Below are 23199 nucleotides of genomic sequence, written 5' to 3' on the forward strand. Positions count from 1 at the left end.
TGGAATTTCAGCTTCAGCATCAGTCCTTCCAATGAATATTCAGGACTGATTTCCTTTAGGATGGACTGGTTGGATCTCTTTGCAGTCCAAGTGACTCTCAAGAGTCTTCTCCAACACCCCAGTTTAAAAGCATCAGTTCTTCGGCGCTCAGCTTTCTTTATTGTCCAACTCTCACATCCATGAATGACTACTGGAAAAACCATAGCTTTGACTAGACGGGCCTTTGTTGGCTAAGGCAGTCCAAGGGACTCAAGAGTCTTCTCTAACACCACAGTTCAAAAGCATCAATTCTTCTAGCTTTAAACATTTCCTTTATCTGTCTCCTCCACTGGAATCAGAGACTGTGCCAAATTCAAAGGAGCAACTCCTGTGCCCACCACGATCTCTGACACCATAGGGATTCATTTATTTCTCAAATTTTCATTTGGAAGGAAGAAAGAAGGAGAAGGAAAAAAAAAAAAAAGATGCACATCAGTAAATAATTCCACGACGGTTCGGTGACCAACACTGACGAATAAGCATCAGCAGTGGTCAAGTGCCTGAGATGTAAATTAACTCCCTGCGCGCTGAGAACGTTCAGTTATTAGTGTGGTTAGTATCAAGATCTCCGAGGGGCACAAGCCAGTTGTCCCAGCGGTCTGGGTCTCTCCCGCCCCGACCCCTCCGTCTGGACCTCCCGCGCCGTGTCTACCTCTCCGCGGACTCCGCCCTCCGGGATTTCCCGGGCTCCGCCTCGTCCCGCCCGGCGGGGGACCGCGCGCGGCTCGTGGGGAATGATCAGGTGGCGGCGGTGGCGGCGGCGCGCATGCGCACTGGGGGGCGGTGGCGCACTGCGCATGCGGGAAGATGGCGGGATTGGCGTCCTGAGTTGCGCGGGTCACGGTGCTCTTTATCCCGCCCGCGTCCTACGTCCCGGGGTCGCGTCTGGTCCGCCAGCGGGTCTAGTTAGGCGGCGCCTCTGAGCCGGCCAGGGGCCCGGTTCGTGCTTGACGACGCCCCCTTCTCCCCTCCCGCCCGCCTACCCTCCGGGACCCGGCGTGTTGTGTTGGGGGGGGCGTCGCCCGAGCGGAGCGGGAGAAGGCGGGAGAGCTCTCGGGGGTGCGAGGCGAGGAGCGACTGGCCGGGCAGCATGACTCAGCAGCGGCCGGCGCGGAAGCTGCCCAGCTTGCTTGTGGACCCGGCAGAGGAGACGGTGCGCCGCCGCTGCCGCGACCCCATCAACGTGGAGGGCCTGCTGGTAAGCCCCCCCGGGGTGGGGGGCGGGGAACGGCGTGCGTGTGGGTTGGGGGGAGGTCCCCGGGCCCCAGGGTGGCCCCGGGGCTGCTCCCTCGGGCTCCTGGGTTTTCGCACAGCCTGTCACATTCTCTGAACCAGAGCCGTCGTCGTCGGATGAAACCCTTTGCATTATCCTTTCCGTGTGCTCCAAAATAACGTTGTTAGCCTCCTCGATCTTTCCTTCGGGCCACAGAGCAGTGTTGGAGAAAATTGCACAGCTTTGCCTGACACTGGCATGCTCTTCCATCTTTATCTTGGTGCATCTCTGCAAGCTCTCTTTTTCGGTTTCTTTGCAGCCTCCTCTGCCCGTCTTCTACTGAGTTGTAGCCGCTTAAAACCATGTCCACACCTCATACGTCCCACCCCACAGCTCTCCATCTTTCCTTCGGGCCACAGAGCAGTGTTGGAGAAAATTGCACAGCTTTGCCCGACACTGGCATGCTCACCCTTCTTTATCTCAGTGGGTCTCTGCAAGCTCTCTTTTCGTGTTCTCTGCAGCCTCCTCTCCCATGGTCCTACTTAGCTGCAGCCGCTTAAAACCGTGTCCACCCCACAGCTCCCCCCATTCAGCAGGTTGTGGTCTTCCATCCTGTTAGACAGCAAAAACGCAAGGGAGAGTAAGACTCCCTGTGAAACGTTCAATTCTTCTGTTGCTCTGGACTGCATGCACTGTATTCTCCTTGATTATCAGGACTTTTCCATGGAAGGAACCCGTCAGTTCCCATTTCTTCCTGCATTCTTGACCTCTCTGCTGGTTTCTTCCCATTACTAGTAAATAAACATTTCCCGAAGTCAGATTATCCAGACACAAGGAGGACTCAGTGCTCCAAAATAGTTGATGAGTGCCATCTCATTTAATTCTGCACAGCATTCCTAAGGGATTATTCTTGTTTGACAGTTGCCAAGATAGACTTGGAAATGTTAAGTGGTTTTTCTGTGGTTAGTAAGTAGAAAAGCCTGGGTTGAACCTCCCAGTGTCCAACTCCAGGTGGTAAATTCTCAACTACTTAAGAGAAGTGAAGAGTCGCTGGTGCAACCCCCATGGACTATACAGACCACGAAATTCTCCAGGTCAGAATACTGGAGTGGGTAGCCGTTCCCTTCTCCAGGGGATCTTCCCAAACTAGGGATAGAACCCAGGTCTCCCACATTGCAGGCGGATTCTTTACCAGCTGAGCCACAAGGGAAGCCCAAGAATACTGGAGTGGGTAGCCTATCCCTTCTCCATTGGATCTTCCCGACCCAACCATGTCCTAAATCCCATTTCCATTTTGAGAGATCCCTCCTTTAATCCTTTATGCCTTTCCGCCTACTATATCACTTCCCCTTCACAGCCACACTCTTTGAAAAAGTTGTTTGCACTCTGGGTTTTCTTGCTCACATCTCATTACCACCTTGACCTGCTGCTGGGGGACCTCAGCCCTAAGCACAAGTCTAGGACTATCCTAACCAAGGTCCCCAGCAACCTTGTCAGGTCCAGCAGATGTGGTTTTAACACGATGGACCACTCACTCTGTTGGAAACTCACCATTGACGTCCCCTTGGGCACATACTCTCAGCACTCCATCTGCCTCTCTGGCCTCTCGTGTTCTCTTTTGTAAACTCTTCCTTTTCCCATCCCTTCCATGTTGGTCTTACTTGGCTCTTCAGCCTTCTCCACAGTTTCTTAATATGGGGTGTCATTCAGCACTCTTGTGACTTCTGTTACTATTTGTACTGGTGGTCTTATTCTTTTTAGTTCAGCTCAGTCGTGTCTGACTCTCTGCCGCCGTGAACTGCAGCACACCAGGCTTCTCTGTCCATCACCAACTCCTGGAGCTTGCTCAAACTCATGTCCATCAAGTCAGTGATGCCACCCAACCATCTCATTCTCTGTCGTCCCCTTCTCCTCCTGCCTTCAGTCTATCCCAGCATCAGGATCTTTTCCACTGAGTCTGTTCTTTGCATCAGGTGGCCAAAGTATTAGCACTTCAGCTTCATCTTCAGCCCTTCCAATGAATATTCAGGCCTGATTTTCTTTAGGATTGACTGGTTGAATATCCTTGCAGTCCAAGGGACTCTCAAGAGTCTTCTCCATCACCACAGTTCAAATGCATCAGTTCTTCAGCACTCAGCTTTCTTTATGGTCCAACTCTCACATCCATACATGACTACTGGAAAAAGCATACCTTTGACTAGACGGGCCTTTGTCAGGAAAGTAATGTCTCTGCTTTTTAATATGCTGTCTAGGTTTGTCATAGACTTTCTTCTTATTATTTTAGAATTTGATAAAAGCTCTGAACTCTTACTTTGGAAAAAAGCACTTTATTTTGCATTTAATATCAGAAGATACACGTATCCCTTGAAGTTTCAGATAGTCTTACCCACTCTGGTAGGGCTTCTCTGGTGGCTCAGTGGTGAAGAATCTGCCTGCTAGTGCAGGAGACACGGATTCATTCCCCTGGGTAGGGAACATCCCCTGGAGAAGGAAATGGCAACCCACTCCAGTATTCTTGCCTGGGAAATCCCATGGGCAGAGGAGCCTGACGGGCTACAATCCATGGGGTCACAAAAATGGGACACAACTTAGCGACTAAACAACAACAATCCACTCTGGTAGTTTTGGTTACCATGTCATGACTCCCAAATCTGTAAATTGGGCTCAGAGCTTTCCAATTGTCTACTACACACCTCTACCTAGATTTCAAACTCATATACCTGAAGTGGAATTCATTGTCTTACTTAAGCAACAACTCTCGATCTCATATTGCAACAAATGGTACCACACCCTCCATATTGCCCTCGTGGGTATCCTACACGTCATTTTTACCTTTTCCAAATGGACCCCCTCCATCCTGTCAATAGAAATTAATCACCAGTACTTGCCACTTCTAGCTGTCATCTGCCTTTCGGATTGCTATCTTCTCAACTAGTTTTCCTGCTTCTCATCTTGCCCCTGATTTTTCTATATATTCTCCACATAGTAACTAACCTTAATGGTCTTTTTAAAGTGTATTTCCAATCACATCATTTGGCTTAAAAAATCTATCATGGTTCCCAACAGCTCTCATCATAGAGGAGAAACTTCTTAATGTCATCAGACTCCTGAGTTTATCTTTGCTGAACTGCTTATGGTTGCTGAATTTTCCATGTCTATATTCTTCTGGACTTCTGGATATCTGCACTTCCACCTTTAAAAAATTTTTTCTTTGGAGCGCACTTTCCCTTATTACCACCCGTGGTTCCCATTACAGGTCATTTGTGGGCAGCCTTGCTGACCCAGCCTCTGGGCTGGGCACTCCTGTGAGCCTCCTGCGTACCCCTTCCTCAGGATGGGGGCACTTCCAGCCCTGGGCAGCAGCTCTGGCCTTTCATTGGTACATCCCCAGCATATCTGGGGCTTCTTGCGAAAACAAAAAAGCTATTTTGGTAAATAGCTGTTAAGTGAATGAAGTAGGTACTCTCTAAATGTTTGAATGCATGAATGTTTATTTTCCTGGCTGTGAAATGGTGATTTCAACACCTCTCTCAGCATTTTTTAGAAAAATTGGATGATGACTAGAAGTATTTAGTAGACTATGTATTATTAAATGCTATGCAAAAAAATAGTTATGTGTACAGCTGAGTATTTGATGTTCCCCCCAGGGGTAAATGGCTTGAAAACTGGAATTTTATGAAGGCACAATATGATTAGAGATAGAATTTAGTCTACACATTGAAAAATTAGGAAAACTTGCATGTATGACTAAAAAGCAGATCGCTGGGAAAAGGTATGTGTCTGCAGAGCTCTTAAAGGAATATTACTCCCCCAAGCAGGCTGTTTCGGGACAAGCGAGCATCTCTGTATAGAGACATTTTTAACCAATTTATAAGCAGTGTTTAAGATTTTAGCCCCTAAAACTCATCTTTTATTTCTTTCTCCTTTGAGGTCTCAAATTGCAAAGTGTAGGTTTTGAGATGTGGGAACTTGGAGCATCAGTGAAATGACTTGGGACGTGCTGACCTGCCCACCAGGAGCTGCTGGTTCCTAGAGAGCTGTGTGCGCTGAGTGCAGCCTCCGTGGTTTCAGGATGGAGACAGACTAATAGACCCGAACAAGTGGGAGGGGCAGTTTGAATATTTGACAGCCTCGGTGGTTTCAGGTGGAGGCTCTGCCAAGATGGAAGCAGACCAATAAACCCGAACAAGGGAGGAGAGCAGTTTGAGTGTTTGAACTGCAAGCTTTTTTAGGAAGCCCAGTCTTGAGGTTTGGCTGCTACCAGGCTGTCCTTTGGGTTCCCCTGCTGGCTCAGCAGTAAGGAATCCTGCCAATGCAGGAGACGCGGGTTGGATCCCTGGGTCGGGAAGATCTCCTGGAGGAGGAAATGGCAACCCACTCCAGTATGCTTGCCTGGGAAATCCACGGACAGAGATGCGCAGGCTACAGTGTGGGGGGTCACAGAGTCATATGCTACTGAGCAGAGCAGGCTGTCCGTGGGCAAGTCCTCAGGGAAATGCCTGAGCACAGCCTCTCAGGGAGACTCCTTGAAGGAACAGAAATGTTGGCAGTGCCCCCAGGGGTGGGTTGTCAGCACTAGAAGCAGCAGCATCTAGTGCCATAGAAGTTTGAGGATGTTCCTCTGAGGACTGCCATCCTTGAGATGCCGAGAAGGTAAAAGATGTGTCCTGTGCAGGAGCCGCTTTGAAAAGGTTCCCATTGGCCGAATCTGGGATAATTTGACCCTCAAAATACCAGATTTTATGCTCAGAATAAGGTAGGAATTCAGGCTTCTTCGGTGTAGCTCGTTAAGTATAGCCTCAAATATAGTTCCTCCAGATCTTTAGGCCTGTGAGACAAGGGAAAGCGCCTCACCTGTCTGTCGAATGGGGTTCACCAGCGTTAGCATAGCTGGAAAGGCTCACCAGGATTGTCAGACTGAGTCTCCCCAGGTGATAAATTTGTATTAGAAACAGAACATGAGGCCTCCTAGTCTCAGTGATCCTTACGGATGGGGTATCCAAGAGGGCGTCTTTTCCTGGGGTCCCTGTGTCTGTAAATACACATTGTTGTTTATCAGTTGACATCATCCGTGACAAGGTCCTGTTTTACTCTTCCATTCATTAGTTTAACAGATGTTTACCAAGTGCCTGAATGTGCCAAGAACTGTTCTGGTTCAAACAGGACAACAATAATAATAGTCCCTTATGTGTTCTTGGAGAAGGAAACAGCAACCCACTCCAGTATTCATGCCTGGAAAATCCCATGGACCGAGGAGCCTGGTGGGTTACAATCCATGGGGTCGCAAAGAGTTGGACACGACTGAGCAACTTCTGTGTGTGTGTGTATGCTTTCTTGGGATTTTTACAGTTTACAGAATTGGTCGTTTGAGCTTCACAGTAGCTTGGAAAATGGGCTCTAATAGAGGTCTGTCCCTGCACTGTGTTACAGATGAGGGAAGAGTCTCTCTGCACCTGAGAAGTCCTGGTGGTCCTGAACCCCATCTTAAGCCATGAACTGTTGAGTATAAATGAGATGAATGTGTCATTGCTGTTGACACATTGGAAATCTCCTGAATTGTAGGTTTGTAGGATTTATACGATCTTTACTTGGGAGGTCTGCCCCTGAGAGGCCATGATACTATCGTGAGTCCTCCAAAATAAAGAGAGAGGGTTTTTTTGTTTGGTTGCGGGGAGTGGGGGGGGGTACCAAAATGAATGGATGTTGTTTTCCCCACAGATCTCAATATACCCAATATGTGGTTTATAGCAAAGAATGTGGGGGAAAGAAAGTCATACGTTCTCATGTTACTAATTGAGGTACAGCCATCCCCGTGCCAAGCCATGAATAGCAGCCTTCTAGATAAGGAGACCAGAGGGAGGGGTCTGGAGCAGGGAAGGCGTCCGTGGGGCACATGTGGAGAGCAGATAGGGAGGCAGTCCAGGTGGGGGCCTGGGCCCTGCCGCTCTGAACCAAGAACAGAAGTCTCGTCTGCAGCACGACCCCTAGGGCTGCTGCTCTGTTAATCCCGTCCATGTTCATTTTCAGGGTTGATTGTGACACTATAGTGATTGAAGTAGTGTAGCAACTTAGGGCGTCTGTTGATGGGTGTTTCAGGTCCCTGTGATGAGGATGGATTTTTTTTCTTTTAAGAATCTTGCATCAATAGTTCAACTCTGTTTCATAGTCTTTTAGTAGAAGGGTTGAAGGTAAAAAAAGCAGTGACACTTGGTCACCCTGGTCTGAAGTTTGGCTGCAATAGGACTGCCCTTCAACGTGTCCCTGGTGGCTCAGAGGGTAAATAGTCCGCCTGCAATGTGGGAGAGCTGGGTTCGATCCCTAGGTTGGGAAGATCCCTTGGAGAAGGAAATGGCAACCCACTTCAATATTCTTGCCTGGAGAATCACCATGGACAGAGGAGCCTGGTGGGCTAGTGCATAGGGTTGCAAAGAGTTGGGCACGACTGAGCAACTTCGCTTTCTTTCTTTCAGTGTGTGGCTGTTGTCAGCACTGCGCTGAGAGCCAGCCAGGCAGAGTCCCTGCCCCAGGATGGGCTCTCCCCATTCTGGTTTTGCACCCAGCAGGGGTACCTGCAGGTGTTTAAAGTCCAACAACGAAGTTAATTTTACAGTGGAATTCTGCTTCAGGGGAGTTATTCCGTATCAAGTTAGCTTGCTGACAGATGCCATCATCTTGTCATGAATGATCAGGGAACCATTGTGCCAAGGCTTGTATAGTAATACCAGCAAGGAGAGAGCTACTTAGCTGCTCACCTCGCCTTCAGGCTTCCCCATTCCTTAGTCTTTTTGCTGTATTGCCACCATACTTGGATCTCTGAACCAAGAACCCAAGGATGTCGTGTCTTGCTCAGAAATCTGTGGCGTTTCTGCACTGGTTACAACCTAAAGGCCAAACGCCAGGGCATGACTTTCATAATCCTCCGTGTCAAGCGTGGTGCTGGCAGGCCCTTCCAGCCTCAGTGACAAGTCGATTTCATACTGGCCAGCCAGGCCGCCTTGCGAAAGGTACCAGGTCGTTTGTATTTCCATACCTTTATTCATGTCACTTCCTGCACCAAGAATTATTTATCCTCTCTCCCTAACCTCCCACAGCTTCCGCAAAATCTGGCTTGTTTTCCAAGGCTTGGCTGGGGGTCCCTCCTAAGAATTGCTGGCTACACCCCAGAGTTCTGGTGACTATTCTCTTAGAGCTGCTCATGAAATCCTCTTCCCCCCCAGTTTTGTTGTGGCCTCATTGAGGGCAGTTTTTTCACTTAAACATAAACTAAACCCTCCCACAGCCTGTCTGGAGACACATGACATCATCACACTTTGTTCTAAGCAAAAGGCTAATATGGGTTTCTCTTTATTAGCCTCATGGTTAGGATTTATATATGTTTTGCAAAAAACAATTTTTAAATGTACTGCAAATGTTAGGACAAGTTTATGTAAGCTTTCATAGCCTTCAGGTAGCTAGTAAAACGATGAGCATTGGCAGTGGAGCTCCTGTTATACTAATTTCGTGGTTGCCTCAGGGATTTACAAGAAGTGTCTTATTAATCTAATACCGAAGTTTCCAGTTACATTACATGCATTATTTTCCATGATTAGATACACTGTTTTTACATTAATTATCGTGGGACTGCATGGCTGCTTGTGAAAATGAAAGTTTGTGAGCTCATTTCTCTGGAGCCACTTAACAGTGAGTTAGCAAAAGGTGAGCGTTTGTTAGTTTGGGTGTAGATCTCTCCTGTACCTTCCAGAGTCAGAGACAGAGTCCTGATCACCTCTGAATTCCCCTTTATCCCCAGTACCTGATACAGTCAATAAATTAATGTCCATGTAGTACTAAATTCCAGTATTCGTACTCCTCTACTGCCACCAACCTTCCTTTCTCTCCCTACCCCATCTCTCTAACTACTGCTTCCGTAGCTATGGGCTTCCCCTGTGGCTCAGCTGGTAAAGAATCTGCCTGCAATGAGGGGGACCTGGGTTCCATCCCTGGGTTGGGAAGAAACCCTGGAGAAGGGAAAGGCTACCCACTCCAGCATTCTGGCCTGGAGAATTCCATGGACTGTATAGTCCATGGGGTCACAGAGTCGGACACAACTGAGCGACTTTTACTTCCACTTTGCATACCTGTGGAGGCCTGTGCAGTTTCAGATACACAAGTGTGTAAACACTGTCAGATGTGATGACAGTTAGCATAAATGTAGTTTAGGAGAAGGACTGCTTTCCTTACACCATAATTATTTCCCAGGGTGAAAAAAAGGACAAACCTTTGTGTTATCCAGTAAAATGTTGTTCATTTGCTTTTTTTTTTTTTTTTTTGCTATTCGTTTGCTTGTATTTAAATTACTAAGTTAAATTTCTGTATCTTCTCTTTTCCAGCCATCAAAAATAAGGATTAATTTAGAAGATAATGTACAGTATGTGTCCATGAGAAGTAAGTTGATTCCTGAATAGGTTTTAGGTTTTGCTGTTTTATGATTTCAGTGATTTATGTTAAAGGTACTTGAGTTGACAAGTAACTTAAATAAAATGTACTATTTGTAGACTGAGATGTTAAGCTTGGAATTTCAGCAAAAACTCCTGAGGTTGTAGGGTGTCGTGCACACAAAACTGCACAAATGCCAGCTTATTCTTCATCACTTTGGAAATGTCTTTTTTTTCTAAATGGTCCGTGTTTAGGGATATTTCCCAGAGCTCTATGAGAGCAGTTATTGTCATCAGTGGAACTGAAGGCGGTTTGGCAACAAATGTGAGGACAGTCTTTGCCCTCCTGGTTTCCTATGGTTCCTTGTGCTCTTTCCATCTACTCCTGTCCTAATCTTGGGATAGACGGTGCGTAGACACCCAGTATGAATCTTAACGTCAGCCTTCATTTCTCCTCGGCACCCCCCACAGTCCCACCCATATCTGGCCCCCAGTTTTCCTCTGGAAGCGTTTCCTTTGTCTGCCCCATGCCATGACTTAGACTCATGTCTCACATGTATTGAGCTCATGCAGTGCCTGGCCTGTATTTAGCTCTTTGCATGGATTATCACAGCAACCTTTCAAAGTAAAGGTATGGATTATTATTCCTATTCAATAGACGAGTAAACGGAGGCCCAGAGGGATTAAGTAACTTGTCCAGTCAGGATTCATCCTCCTGCTCAGATTTGAGCGTGCAGTCTTATCCCTGGGTCAGGTTCTGCTTCCTGCACAGGCCGCCCTGGCACAGCTGCCCATGCTGGTCATCTCTGCCAGGCCTTCCCTGCTGCCCATGGGGTCTCTCTAACACAGAAACACGATGGTGATTTCACTCAGCCAAACTGACGGGTTGATTGAATCTGCAGATAGGATTTAAATTATATAAATTTTACACAGGTTAACTCTTGCCTTGGTCAAGAGTCAGATTTAAATGTTTTTAAAGTCAGAATTTCTCATTTGTAATCTTGGAAGGTTTTATAGAATGGTGACTATCTTCTACTTTTTTTAAAAAAATTTAATTCCTATTTAATCCTGTTTAATCTTTTAAGTATAGGAGTAGTCTCCACATATAAGACATTTACATTATAAAATATGTCCTTTTGTTTCTTGGAGTAACCACCAGTGGTCTTTAAGTTGAATATAATATAGAGGTTCTGGAGAAGAGCATTTCTAATTGAAGATAGGATGACTGTTTCCTTTGAAGCATTCTGTGGTGTGCTATGAAGTAGAAAAAAAGTTTAATCACATATTCCACACCAGGAGGACAGCTAAATTATTTGTAGAATTTATTTCCTCTGCACACTAAACCATAAGAACTATTATTTTAGTATCAAACTGGGACAGATGGAAAGAATGATAATATTCAGTTTTGGCAAGGGCAAGAGAGGAAGCCCTTATAAACTTTGTAAAACTGATAGAACACACATCCTGAATAGCAGGTTTGGCAGCATTTAAAAATACGCTTTTACTCAACAATTCCACATCTTGAAACCTATCTAAAGGAAACAAACACACATGCAAAAATTTAGCTTCTAGGAGATTTCTTGAAGTATTGTGCAAAATAGTAAAATTAGAAATAATTTGAATTTCCAGCATTGGGCCGAGTTGAGCACATATCCCGTGCAGTTAAACATGCAGCCGTAAAGAATAAAGTTGAAATAAATTTGTTGACACATCAGAATGTTCATAATACTGAATTAAAAAACAATATGTAAAAAAGTGGTATGTTTCTATTCTCGTTTTTTAAGACTATATATATTTACATATTTACGTGAGCATGTGAAAGTGTGTGCGTAGTCTCAGGGGGTATCTGGAAAACCATAGTAATGAATAAATGAGGGAATTAGAGAGATTTTCCCCTATTCATTTGCTTATCTGTTAATATAGGGTACTGAATATTTTAAAAAATAATCACACCACTTTCCCTCAAGGTATATCCTAACCATGCTAATTAGAAGACTGATTTAAGCCCTTTCCAGATTTCATCAGGTTGGTTTAGACTATGACATGTATAGGGACATTTTAAACATTTTTTTTAAAGCTAAATCTCTAACTTTGCTTCATAAAGAATTTCTTGACTTGAGGACCAAATGAGAAATTTGATTCTAAATCATTTCTAATCCTGTTCCTGAGAGTGGTATGGATACAGATGCAGGCTCACCATTTATGTCTGGTATGATGCCGATCAGATTCACATACTCAGTGGAAACTGGTTGCATATTTCAAATACTCCTTTAAGTCTAAAGCCTTTGTTTACCTGGAATAGGCTAATAAGTTTTCATCCACTTTGAGAAGTTGATTTTGTAAAAATTAGCTATGATTTGGTCAGTGGGTAGAATATCTGTAGGTGTCTCTGGTTATTGATCAAGAAGAAATAAATGGTCTTTTTAGTGAATTGAGAAAGAAATGCTATTTAAAATTTTACGAATTGTGTTTGTTTTGTTTCCCAGAAGCACTAAAAGTGAAGAGACCTCGTTTTGATGTATCACTGGTTTATTTAACTCGAAAATTTATGGATCTTGTCAGATCTGCTCCTGGGGGCATTCTTGACTTAAACAAGGTAGCAACGAAACTGGGAGTACGAAAACGAAGAGTGTATGACATCACCAACGTCTTAGATGGAATCGACCTGGTTGAAAAGAAGTCTAAGAACCATATTCGATGGATGTGAGTTGTTTTCAAACTTTTCATGTTTTTTTTTTTCCTCCTCAATAAGTGACAATACTGTGCTTAAAACAAACTAGATACTATCAGTGGTTTTTGTTTTTTTTTTCCTACTTGGTACCAATTAAAAGCCATATAATACCATCCCAATATTATGGAAAAGCTGAGTGGAGTCATGATTAGTTTTAGGAATTTCACTTTTCAAGGTAAGTGGGCATCTGATTGTGTAGGAATTAAAAAAAAAAAAAATTTCCTCAGTTCCAATTGATCACTGATAGCAGGGGGAAAATCAGTTAAGGTGGTAAAACAGTGGTTCTTGCACCAGAGTGTGAACACAGAGAGGCCTCCTCCCAAGGAGCTGTAGTTCAGTTCTGGGAGAAGGCAGATCCCCGCCTTCTTAGCAGCGATCCCCAGTGGCTATGGTGCGGGTCAGGCTTGGAAACACAATTCCCTGAATGTTAAAAAAAAAAATCCAGGAGGCTGCCTATCTCAGAGTCAATTGGTAAGGACTTAGCAACCCAAGACGGGCGGGTCATGTGGAGAGATTTGACAGAATGTGGTCCACTGGAGAAGGGAATGGCAAACCACTTCAATATTCTTGCCTTGAGAACCCCATGAACAGTATGAAAAGGCAAAATGATAGGATACTGAAAGAGAAACTCCCCAGGTTGGTAGGTGCCCAATATGCTACTGGAGATCAGTGGAGAAATAACTCCAGAAAGAATGAAGGGACAGAGCCAAAGCAAAAAGAATACCCAGCTGTGGATGTGACTGGTGATAGAAGCAAGGTCCGATGCTGTAAACAGCAATATTGCATAGGAACCTGGAATGTCAGGTCCATGAATCAAGGCAAGTTGGAAGTGGTCAAACAAGAGATGGCAAGAGTGAATGTTGACATTCTAGGAATCAGCGAACTAAAAGACTGGAATGGGTGAATTTAACTCAGATGACCATTATATCTACTACTGCGGGCAGGAATCCCTCAGAAGAAATGGAGTGGCCATCATGGTCAACAAAAGAGTCCGAAATGCAGTACTTGGATGCAATCTCAAAAACGACAGAATGATCTCTGTTCGTTTCTAAGGCAAACCATTCAATATCACAGTAATCCAAGTCTATGCCCCAACCAGTAACACTGAAGAAGCTGAAGTTGAATGGTTCTATGAAGACCTACAAGACCTTTTAGAACTAACACCCAAAAAAGATGTCCTTTTCATTATAGGGGACTGGAATGCAAAAGTAGGAAGTCAAGAAACACCTGGAGTAACAGGCAAATTTGGCCTTGGAATTCAAAATGAAGCAGGGCAAATAGAGTTTTGCCAAGAAAATGCACTGGTCACAACAAACACCCTCTTCCAACAACACAAGAGAAGACTCTATACATGGACATCACCAGATGGTCAACACCGAAATCAGATTGATTATATTCTTTGCAGCCAAAGATGGAGAAGCTCTATACAGTCAGCAAAAACAAGACCAGGAGCTGACTGTGGCTCAGACCATGAACTCCTTATTGCCAAATTCAGACTTAAATTGAAGAAAGTAGGGAAAACCACTAGACGATTCAGGTATGACCTAAATCAAATCCCTTATGATTATACAGTGGAAGTGAGAAATAGATTTAAGGGCCTAGATCTGATAGATAGAGTGCCTGATGAACTATGGAATGAGGTTCGTGACATTGTACAGGAGACAGGGATCAAGACCATCCCCATAGAAAAGAAATGCAAAAAAGCAAAATGGCTGTCTGGGGAGGCCTTACAAATAGCTGTGAAAAGAGAAGCAAAAAGCAAAGGAGAAAAGGAAAGATATAAACATCTGAATGCAGAGTTCCAAAGAATAGCAAGAAGAGATAAGAAAGCCTTCTTCAGCGATCAATGCAAAGAAATAGAAGAAAACAACAGAATGGGAAAGACTAGGGATCTCTTCAAGAAAATCAGAGATACCAAAGGAACATTTCATGCAAAGATGAGCTCGATAAAGGACAGAAATGGTATGGACCTAATAGAAGCAGAAGATATTAAGAAGAGATGGCAAGAATACACAGAAGAACTGTACAAAAAAGATCTTCACGACCCAGATAATCACGATGGTGTGATCACTGACCTAGAGCCAGACATCCTGGAATGTGAAGTCAAGTGGGCTTTAGAAAGCATCACTACAAACAAAGCTAGTGGAGGTGATGGAATTCCAGTTGAGCTATTTCAAATCCTGAAAGATGATGCTGTGAAAGTGCTGCACTCAATATGCCAGCAAATTTGGAAAACTCAGCAGTGGCCACAGGACTGGAAAAAGTCCGTTTTCATTCCAATCCCAAAGAAAGGCAATGCCAAAGAATGCTCAAACTACCGCACAATTGCACTCATCTCACACACTAGTAAAGTAATGCTCAAAATTCTCCAAGCCAGGCTTCAGCAATATGTGAACCGTGAACTTCCTGATGTTCAAGCTGGTTTTAGAAAGGAAGAGGAACCAAAGATCAAATTGCCAACATCCACTGGATCATGGAAAAAGCAAGAGAGTTCCAGAAAACATCTATTTCTGCTTTATTGACTATGCCAAAGCCTTTGACTGTGTGGATCACAATAAACTGTGGAAAATTCTGAAAGAGATGGGAATACAAGACCACCTGATCTGCCTCTTGAGAAATTTGTATGCAGGTCAGGAAGCAACAGTTAGAACTGGACATGGAACAACAGACTGGTTCCAAATAGGAAAAGGAGTTCGTCAAGGCTGTATATTGTCACCCTACTTATTTAACTTATATGCAGAGTACATCATGAGAAACGCTGGACTGGAAGAAACACAAGCTGGAATCAAGATTGCCGGGAGAAATATCAATAACCTCAGATATGCAGATGACACCACCCTTAAGGCAGAAAGTGAAGAGGAACTCAAAAGCCTCTTGATGAAAGTGAAAGTGGAGAGTGAAAAAGTTGGCTTAAAGCTCAACATTCAGAAAACAAAGATCATGGCATCCGGTCCCACCACTTCATGGGAAATAAATGGGGAAACAGTGGCAACAGTGTCAGACTTTATTTTTCTGGGCTCCAAAATCACTGCAAATGGTGACTGCAGCCATGAAATTAAAAGACGCTTACTCCTTGGAAGGAAAGTTATGACCAACCTAGATAGCATACTCAAAAGCAGAGACATTACTTTGCCAACAAAGTTTCGTCTAGTCAAGGCTATGGTTTTTCCTGTGGTCATGTATGGATGTGAGAGTTGGACTGTGAAGAAGGCTGAGTGCTGAAGAATTGATGCTTTTGAACTGCGGTTTTGGAGAAGACTCTTGAGAGTCCCTTGGACTGCCAGGAGATCCAACCAGTCCATTCTGAAGGAGATCAGCCCTGGGATTTCTTTGGAAGGAATGATGCTAAAGCTGAAACTCCAGTACTTTGGCCACCTTATGCGAAGAGTTGACTCATTGGAAAAGACTCTGATGCTGGGAGGGATTGGGGGTGGGAGGAGAAGGGGATGACAGAGGATGAGATGGCTGGATGGCATCACAGACTCGATGGACGTGAGTCTGAGTGAACTCCAGGAGTTGGTGATGGACAGGGAGGCCTGGCGTGCTGCGATTCATGGGGTCACAAAGAGTCGGACACGACTGAGCGACTGATCTGATCTGATCTGATAGCATATGATTAGGAAGGATTTCAGGAAAAGAAGACCTTATGGTATAAATGTAGATATTATGTATAGGTAAGTGTAGGGGACACACGCGCGCAAAGGAAGGGAGCTGTTATACTTAACAACACACAAGTATTTTGAATCAGTAAGAAACAGTTCCAGCATATAAGTACCTAGATACCTTGCAGGCAAAAGAAAAATCTACCACCAAACATCATTAAATGATTCTCAGTAATTAACTTCACTATTAGAGGAAAGGGGTTCAAAAAGGTTCTTTTTTTAGTAGTACAGAAATGCAAATTCTAATTAGAACATGTTTACTGAATAATAACTAACATTCTAGGGGCTAATGTTGGATTGTGTTCTAAATCATTAATTAGAATCAGATTTGAGAACTAGTAAGCAAAAGGTAAAGTTGTAACAGCCTCTCCCCTCTTAATTTTCTATAAAGATAGAAGAAAAGAATGAGTATCAGTAGTTGCTCAAGTCACATCATATTGGGGCAGACCGTAATAAAGAAAATAAATCTTTGAAAAAATATCATTATATTCAGGTAGAACCAGATTAAATATTCACTGTAGGGAAAAATTAAGACTCAGAATTTTAGCAGATGAACTGTCATTTGGCCCATATGGGCTGTTTTTCATGTGTAAAAACTAAAGGGTTTAAAGCCTATAACTTGTAAAAGGGCTTCTCCCATGACTCAATAGGTAAAGAATCCACCTGCAGTGCAGAATACACAAGAGATGCTGATTCGATCTGTGAGTCAGGAAGATCCCCTGTAAGAGGAAATAGCGCTCCAGTATCTTTGCCTGGAAAATCCCACAGACAGAGGAGCCTGGCAGGCTTCAGTCCAAAGGGTCACAAAAGAGTCAGACACGACTGAGCACAAACACCAATGGACAAGAACTTGTCAAAAGTTATACTGTGGAAAGTAGAGCTGGGCTGAAACTGGGTGCTACTAACTCAGGTCACTGCTCATTGAACTTTAGTAAGCTTTCTGTAGAACTTCTGATTTCCAGAGGGTTACGATGTTGGTTTTGTTTTTAAAGTTTCTGTGTCAGAGAATAGAAATGGGGACAAAAACCAAAGAGAAGTAACGGTTGTGTAGAACAGGAGTGGAGTTTGTTGCCTGTTGTCTGTTGTTGTGGGAGACACCAGGTATAAACTTACAGAGACATTCCAGTAACCTAACTTGTATTAATTTGTAATCTCCCAGATGTTGTTGATAGTGATCTTTTTCTTTTAAAGAGGATCTGATCTTAGCAATTTTGGAGCAGTGCCCCAACAGAAGAAGCTGCAGGAGGAGCTATCTGACTTATCAGCAATGGAAGATGCCCTGGATGAGTTAATCAAGGATTGTGCTCAGCAGTTGTTTGAGTTAACAGATGACAAAGAAAATGAAAGATATCCTTTAGTCTTTACCTTAAAAAAAAAATCTCCCAAAGCAATTACTTTAAATAGTAGGCTCAGCTTGGAAATTTAATTAATATATTTAAGATACAAAAGCAGACCTTTAGAAGTGAATGAACTGCCATAGAAATTATACAGAAACTGCCTTTCCAGTCCACCAAGCCTGACACAGTTGGATGGCCATGCTCTTCAGGTCAGTGTCTCTGGGACCAAAGAGGGGGATTGTCTTTGATTCTGATCTCCTCCCAAGTCTCCTAGACAGTTTTGCTGCTGTGTTCCCCATGCAACACCTTTCTGAGGTGTCACCAATACTGAGCTAGTCCACGTTTCAAATTTACCTAAGTTCTACACCAGTCAAAAACTCCTGTTTCCACAATACAATTATTAGAAGGAAAGGAAATGCTGTCACTGGACTCAGTCAGAAAGGTCTGTGGAGTTAAAAAAAATAGGCTGGGGAAACCCTTTAAATCAGGTAAGTGGTAAAATTTCAAGCAATACAATAAAAGAAGATGAGAAAAATTCAGGTAGCGAGATGGAAAATAGTTTGGGATGCGAGCACTCCCACGAGTACGTGATAGTCCTGAAAAACTGGTTCTAAGTTGTTTCTGCTACTAACAGATTCTTTCTCCCTTCTATTTTAGGAGATTCTCATCAAAACACTTTTTGCCCTGGAGGTTCTCATAAGATGTAGCCATGATAGGGAAAAGTACAGGGAGGTCTGGATACCTTCGAGTGGTGCCTTTGCTTTAGACGCGCAGACTTGATTACTGTTTTTCCTCCAGAAAGTGTCACCACTCTCCCAGTAGTGTAAGGGGATTCTTCTGAGTTACACTGTAAAACTCTTCATAAAATCCTAAGGATCGTTGATGAAATGGTAAGAATTACATATGAAATAATTTTTTAATCTCCGTCCTCTGCTTAGAGACCCTTAACTGATTTTTACACTAGCATATGTGACGTATCAAGACATTCACAGCATCCGAGCCTTCCATGAACAGATTGTAATTGCAGTTAAAGCGCCGGCAGAGACCAGATTGGACGTTCCCGCTCCCAAAGAGGTAGGTAGCCCTGCTTGTGTGTGCGTGTGTGTGTGTGCGTGCGCGCACATACATGCGTGCATGTTTGTGTGTGTGCGTGTGCTTAGTTGCTCACGTCATGTCTGACTCTTTGCCACCTAATGGACTTCAGCCCACCAAGCTCATCTGTACATGGGGATTCTCCAAGCAAGAATTCTCCACCCCACCCCCCACCCCCGTTCTTGCTGCTGCTAAGTTGCTTCAGTCGTGTCCAACTCTGTGCGACCCCACAGACAGCAGCCCACCAGGCTCCCCCGTCCCTGGGATTCTCCAGGCAAGAACACTGGAGTGGGTTGCCATTTCCTTCTCCAATGCAGGAAAGTGAAAAGTGAAAGTGAAGTCGCTCAGTCGTGTCCGACCCTCAGCGACGCCATGGACTGCAGCCTACCAGGCTCCTCCGTCCATGGGATTTTCCAGGCAAGAGTACTGGAGTGGGGTGCCATTGCCTTCTCACCCCCGTTCTTAAGAAGGTTTAAAGGGAAACGGGCTTCCCTGTTGGCTCAGCAGTAAAGAATCCGCCTACAATGCAGGAGATGTGGGTTCAATCCCTGTGTTGGGAAGATCCTCTGGAGAAGAAAATGGCAGCCCGCTCCAGTGTTCTTGCCTGGAAAGTCCCATGGACGGAGGAGCCTGGTGGACTGCAGTCCATGGGTCACAAAATATTGGACACACTGTGTGACTGAACAACAACCAAGGGAGGCAAGCCAGCTACTTGGGCTGTGCATTGTTGCTGTCCCAGGAACTTAATAACTAGTGTGTGCATGTTAGCTGCATCCCTGATGCACAGCTCAAGGCACTTCACCCATTTTAATGTGTTTAATGTGTTTTGAGTAACACAACAAACTCAGTAGTCATGATTATTATCCTCTTACAGATGAGAAATCTAAAGCACAGAAAGATAAACTTTCTTACCGTCATATAGTAAGTGGGAGAAGAAGAATTCAAACCCAGACAGTTTGGCTTCAGAGTCTGTTCTTAGCCATCGTACTATCATGGCCTCTTAGAGGAATCACCAAGAATTAGCCTCAGTGTTAAGATCCAGTGTCAAACAGGGCTCTGGGCAATTAACTCACTAGCCAAACTCATAAAAGACTCACGGATAGAGGAGGACACTAAATTAAACATTTAAAATGAAAAGTAAAATTACTGTGTATGGAAATACTGTCCACTGCTTGCAGGAAAGTTTGTATTGAAAGATACTTGTCGAAGATGCGTGATCAGGGTGGAATCAGAACCAAGGAGTGAGACCATTCTTAGGACAGATGGAGTCTGATGGCCCGATAGACCCGTCAGTGCTGAAGTCGTGTCCTCTTCACTGCAATAGGGGACTTAACCTCCCTCAGTGAAGCAACTCTCACCCACCTTGCCCTTTATCCCCAGAAGACCACAGTCCACGTGAGACCCCAGCTGTTAACTGGACAGTGTATGACAGACAGTTAAGGAACACCTTTTGTTTATTCCAGTCACACTCAAGTTGTGACTTCCAGGTGATGCTTCCTAGTGAGTGCTTCCTCTGGTTCAGGCTAAGCAAGTACACGATATTCTCAAGTAAATGACAGCAAAGAAACTACCTGGATGAGAATTTCCAAAAGTGTCCCTTGAAACTTTCACAGTTGTAATAAGTGAAAAAATGTAATTCATGAATCTTCTCATTCCTCTTAATGCTTTCTGTGTCTTTTGCTAGGATTCTATCACAGTACATATCAGGAGCACCAAAGGACCCATTGATGTTTATTTATGTGAAGTGGAGCAGGGTTCCCACTCAAGTAATAAAACTTCAGACAATGTAGGGACCTCTTCATCCAAAAACAAGCCTTTGGAGCACCCTCAACCTGAGAAAGGTAAACAGGCCAATTTTGTTATTAGGAAAATTTGAGATTCTAATGATTTTTTAAATGTTTATAGTTTTACAAATGAATATTATGAATATGAATATTTAATAATAATATTCATGAGAATATTATGACCTTACAGGTATTTTTACTCTTCCTAGCTACAAAAACATGAGTTAAAAATTACAGGGTAATTCTTACTATAGTTGCTTACTGTTTCTAACAACCCTGTTGTTAAATCCCACGTAATTTTGATATCCGTGAAAAGTTAGAATTGTTATTGGTTTCGGAGCGTGGTCTCGGTAGAGAAGGCTGTCTGATCCTCTGACCCAGGCCCTCAGGCTCATGCTTGAGTCCTGGTTTACTTCTTGTGAGACTGGAAACATTAGCCTTATGCCACTCACATAAGAATATGGTTCTTGACTGAGGTCTTCCTATTTTATCTTGAATGTTCTCTTAGCTGCCTGCCTTTGAGACCTTCATTTAGGAAGATTTCTCCCGTGTTTGTTATCTTTCAGAAGAAAATCCTCCACAGCAAAGTGAAGAAGTGCTTGAAGTGAGCAACTGATGGTGTTTGAAGGTCCATGCATTGAGTCTCTTGGACTCCTATGTGGACAAAAATCCTCAGAGCAATAAATCATCCCTGCCGTTTCTCATTCTTGGTAACTGCAAGAAGGCCAGGAGTGCCTCCAAGCACTTTGCTCCTTAGATTCCTGGATAATGGTGGTTTCTGCATTTGAAAACAGCTCTTTTTATAATTATTCACTGCTTTTCTGCCAGTGAAGCCGTCATCTTGCCTACAGAAATTACTGAATCACACAGCTGTCACTGAAACAGACAGGCAGGCAGGGTGGACAGCTCCTCGTGGACTCTGCCCTTTGCCGCGCGGATCATGTGTCGTCGTCACAAAAGAAGTTGCCTTACACGGGTTCATGTCTGCATGGATGGGTGTGCGCACGCACCTGATGTGACGTCTTTGTACATATTTGTATGTCTAGATCACTTGTGAAATACGTCTAAGTGAGACTGTTCACCCTTGTACAGCCAAAATAATGTAAATAGTGAAAGTAACAGACATATTCTCTAATTTCTGTGGTCTATCTATAACTTATTAGAATCCTCTGAATGAGCATTAGAGGAGAGTTTTTTCCCTAACTTCTACATGTAGAAGTACCATAAATGTGTGTGTGCAGTTAAAGTTTGTGGATTTAATGCAACTATTTCAGTATGGTTTCCCAGTGCTAAAATTGGACTTCAGGCTCTCTATAGAGTCATTGTGTCCAGGAAGACTGGTGACGTGCCCCAAGCTTTGGGGACAGGTGTAGAAATGCCATCAGCTCATGACTGAATTCCGTGCAAGACATGAATTAATTCAGTCATGGTGACAGTTGAAAACTATTTTAACCTTTCTTGCAAGATTTTGTAGTACGTTTCTGTGCGCAGCCTTGCTTCTCAACCAGCAGGGTTTATTTACAATGAGTCAGTGGTCCCCTGCCCTCTCTCCAGCTCTAGTCCTACGTTCCCGAGCACCTCGCTCTTCTACCTCATTGGGTAAGTCACTACCACTCTGTGCCTCAGTTTACTCAGTAGTTTACCATTAGACTGTGAGCTCCTTGAGGGACTTTGTCTTAATCACTGTTAAGCCCAGAGCCTTGCGCCACTCCTGGCAATTGAAAAGCACTCGATAAATGTTTGAATGAGTGAGTGAGTGAGTGAGTGAATGAATGGTTTAATTAGACTGATAATACTTGGCTCATACCATACAAGATTCTTATATCATTCAGATTGATATTTTAAACTTTTCTCGCTTTCAAAGAATTGAAGCAATGTGCGATTATGTAGAAAAAAAGACATGTAGAAAAAAGAGCTTAGGAATAAAAAATCAACATGCTGGAAAATCATGCCAAGTATTTAGGATTCTCACACCTCCGAGCTCCAGTGGCTTTTGCAGTCCTGTCCCTCAGCTGAACACCAGCCTCTTCCCTCCTCACAGTTCCTACTGGTTGCCTCTGCAGGCCTTGCCATGAGGCAGAAAGTTGTGTGTACAGGTCAAATGCTCTGCGGAGGATTCCAGGCTCTGCATTGTAGATTTGGCAGCTGTCAGTTACGTGTGATAGCTAAATATGAGAGTGGATGAGGCCACCTAATGAGAGGGTACCAGCAGGAGAAGAGGAAAGGCCCGTTAGCATTTATTTTAAGGGGAGGTACCCACCCAGTTTCTTGCCTGGAGATTTCCATGGGGTTGCTGAGTTGGACTCAACTGAGCAACTTAACACTTGCACCAAAGAGAAAGCCTTTCCCAAGAGAGAAAAAAGAGGAGGAGGGAAAAAATGGCCAAAGAAGGTGATGCCCCCAAAACCCACAAAGGAAGCATGGCCACAGGTGGTAGCATTTTTCTAAGTAGCAGCTCCTTACTTGTGAAATGTGACAGTGTTCTACTTTGCAAATCATTCTGAGAGTAAAGTGAGATCATGTAAACGAAAGCCCTCTGTAAATTATAGACGTTACATAAATGAATCTTTTTCCTCACTCCAACTTCTGGTGTTTCGTCTCTTCTTTTTACAACTGTTAAAGTAAACATCGTTAAACCTGGCCTCCAGGCTCTTCCTCCCCGCTCTGTCCTGAACAGCACTGCCCATCTCTGTGTGTGGGCATACCTCATTTTACTATGCTTTGCGATACCGTGATTTTTAAAAACTGAAGGTTTGGCCTCCCTGTGTCCAGCAAGTCTATGAGCACTTTTCCTAAACTCATTTGCTCATTTCATGTCTGTGTCACATTGTGGTAATTCTTGCAGTATGTCAATTTTTTTTCATATTGTTAACATTTGTTATAAAAAAATAAGTTTGATAGATGAGTTACTTCTTATTGATGAAACA

General features: G+C 43.9%; 1 protein-coding gene across 2 annotated transcripts; it reads left to right on the forward strand.

Moving 5' to 3' along the window:
* The first annotated feature begins 794 nt into the window (after nucleotides 1-794).
* E2F6 (E2F transcription factor 6) lies at nucleotides 795-22855 on the forward strand. 2 transcript variants are annotated; one of them, XM_006073745.4, is made up of 7 exons: nucleotides 795-1237; nucleotides 9622-9676; nucleotides 12153-12369; nucleotides 17251-17406; nucleotides 18356-18470; nucleotides 20173-20329; nucleotides 20839-22855. In XM_006073745.4, exons 1-7 carry the CDS (start codon nucleotides 1130-1132, stop codon nucleotides 20886-20888), a joined length of 858 nt encoding a protein of 285 aa, XP_006073807.2. In that variant the 5' UTR covers nucleotides 795-1129; the 3' UTR covers nucleotides 20889-22855. The 2 variants fall into 2 exon arrangements, with proteins under 2 accessions (XP_006073807.2, XP_044782180.2); XM_044926245.2 differs by lacking the exon at nucleotides 795-1237 and adding an exon at nucleotides 6711-6814.
* The last annotated feature ends 344 nt before the right edge of the window (nucleotides 22856-23199 follow it).

Source organism: Bubalus bubalis, chromosome 12 (genome assembly GCF_019923935.1).
Source record: "Bubalus bubalis isolate 160015118507 breed Murrah chromosome 12, NDDB_SH_1, whole genome shotgun sequence".
In the NCBI taxonomy this organism is placed as follows: domain Eukaryota; kingdom Metazoa; phylum Chordata; class Mammalia; order Artiodactyla; family Bovidae; genus Bubalus; species Bubalus bubalis.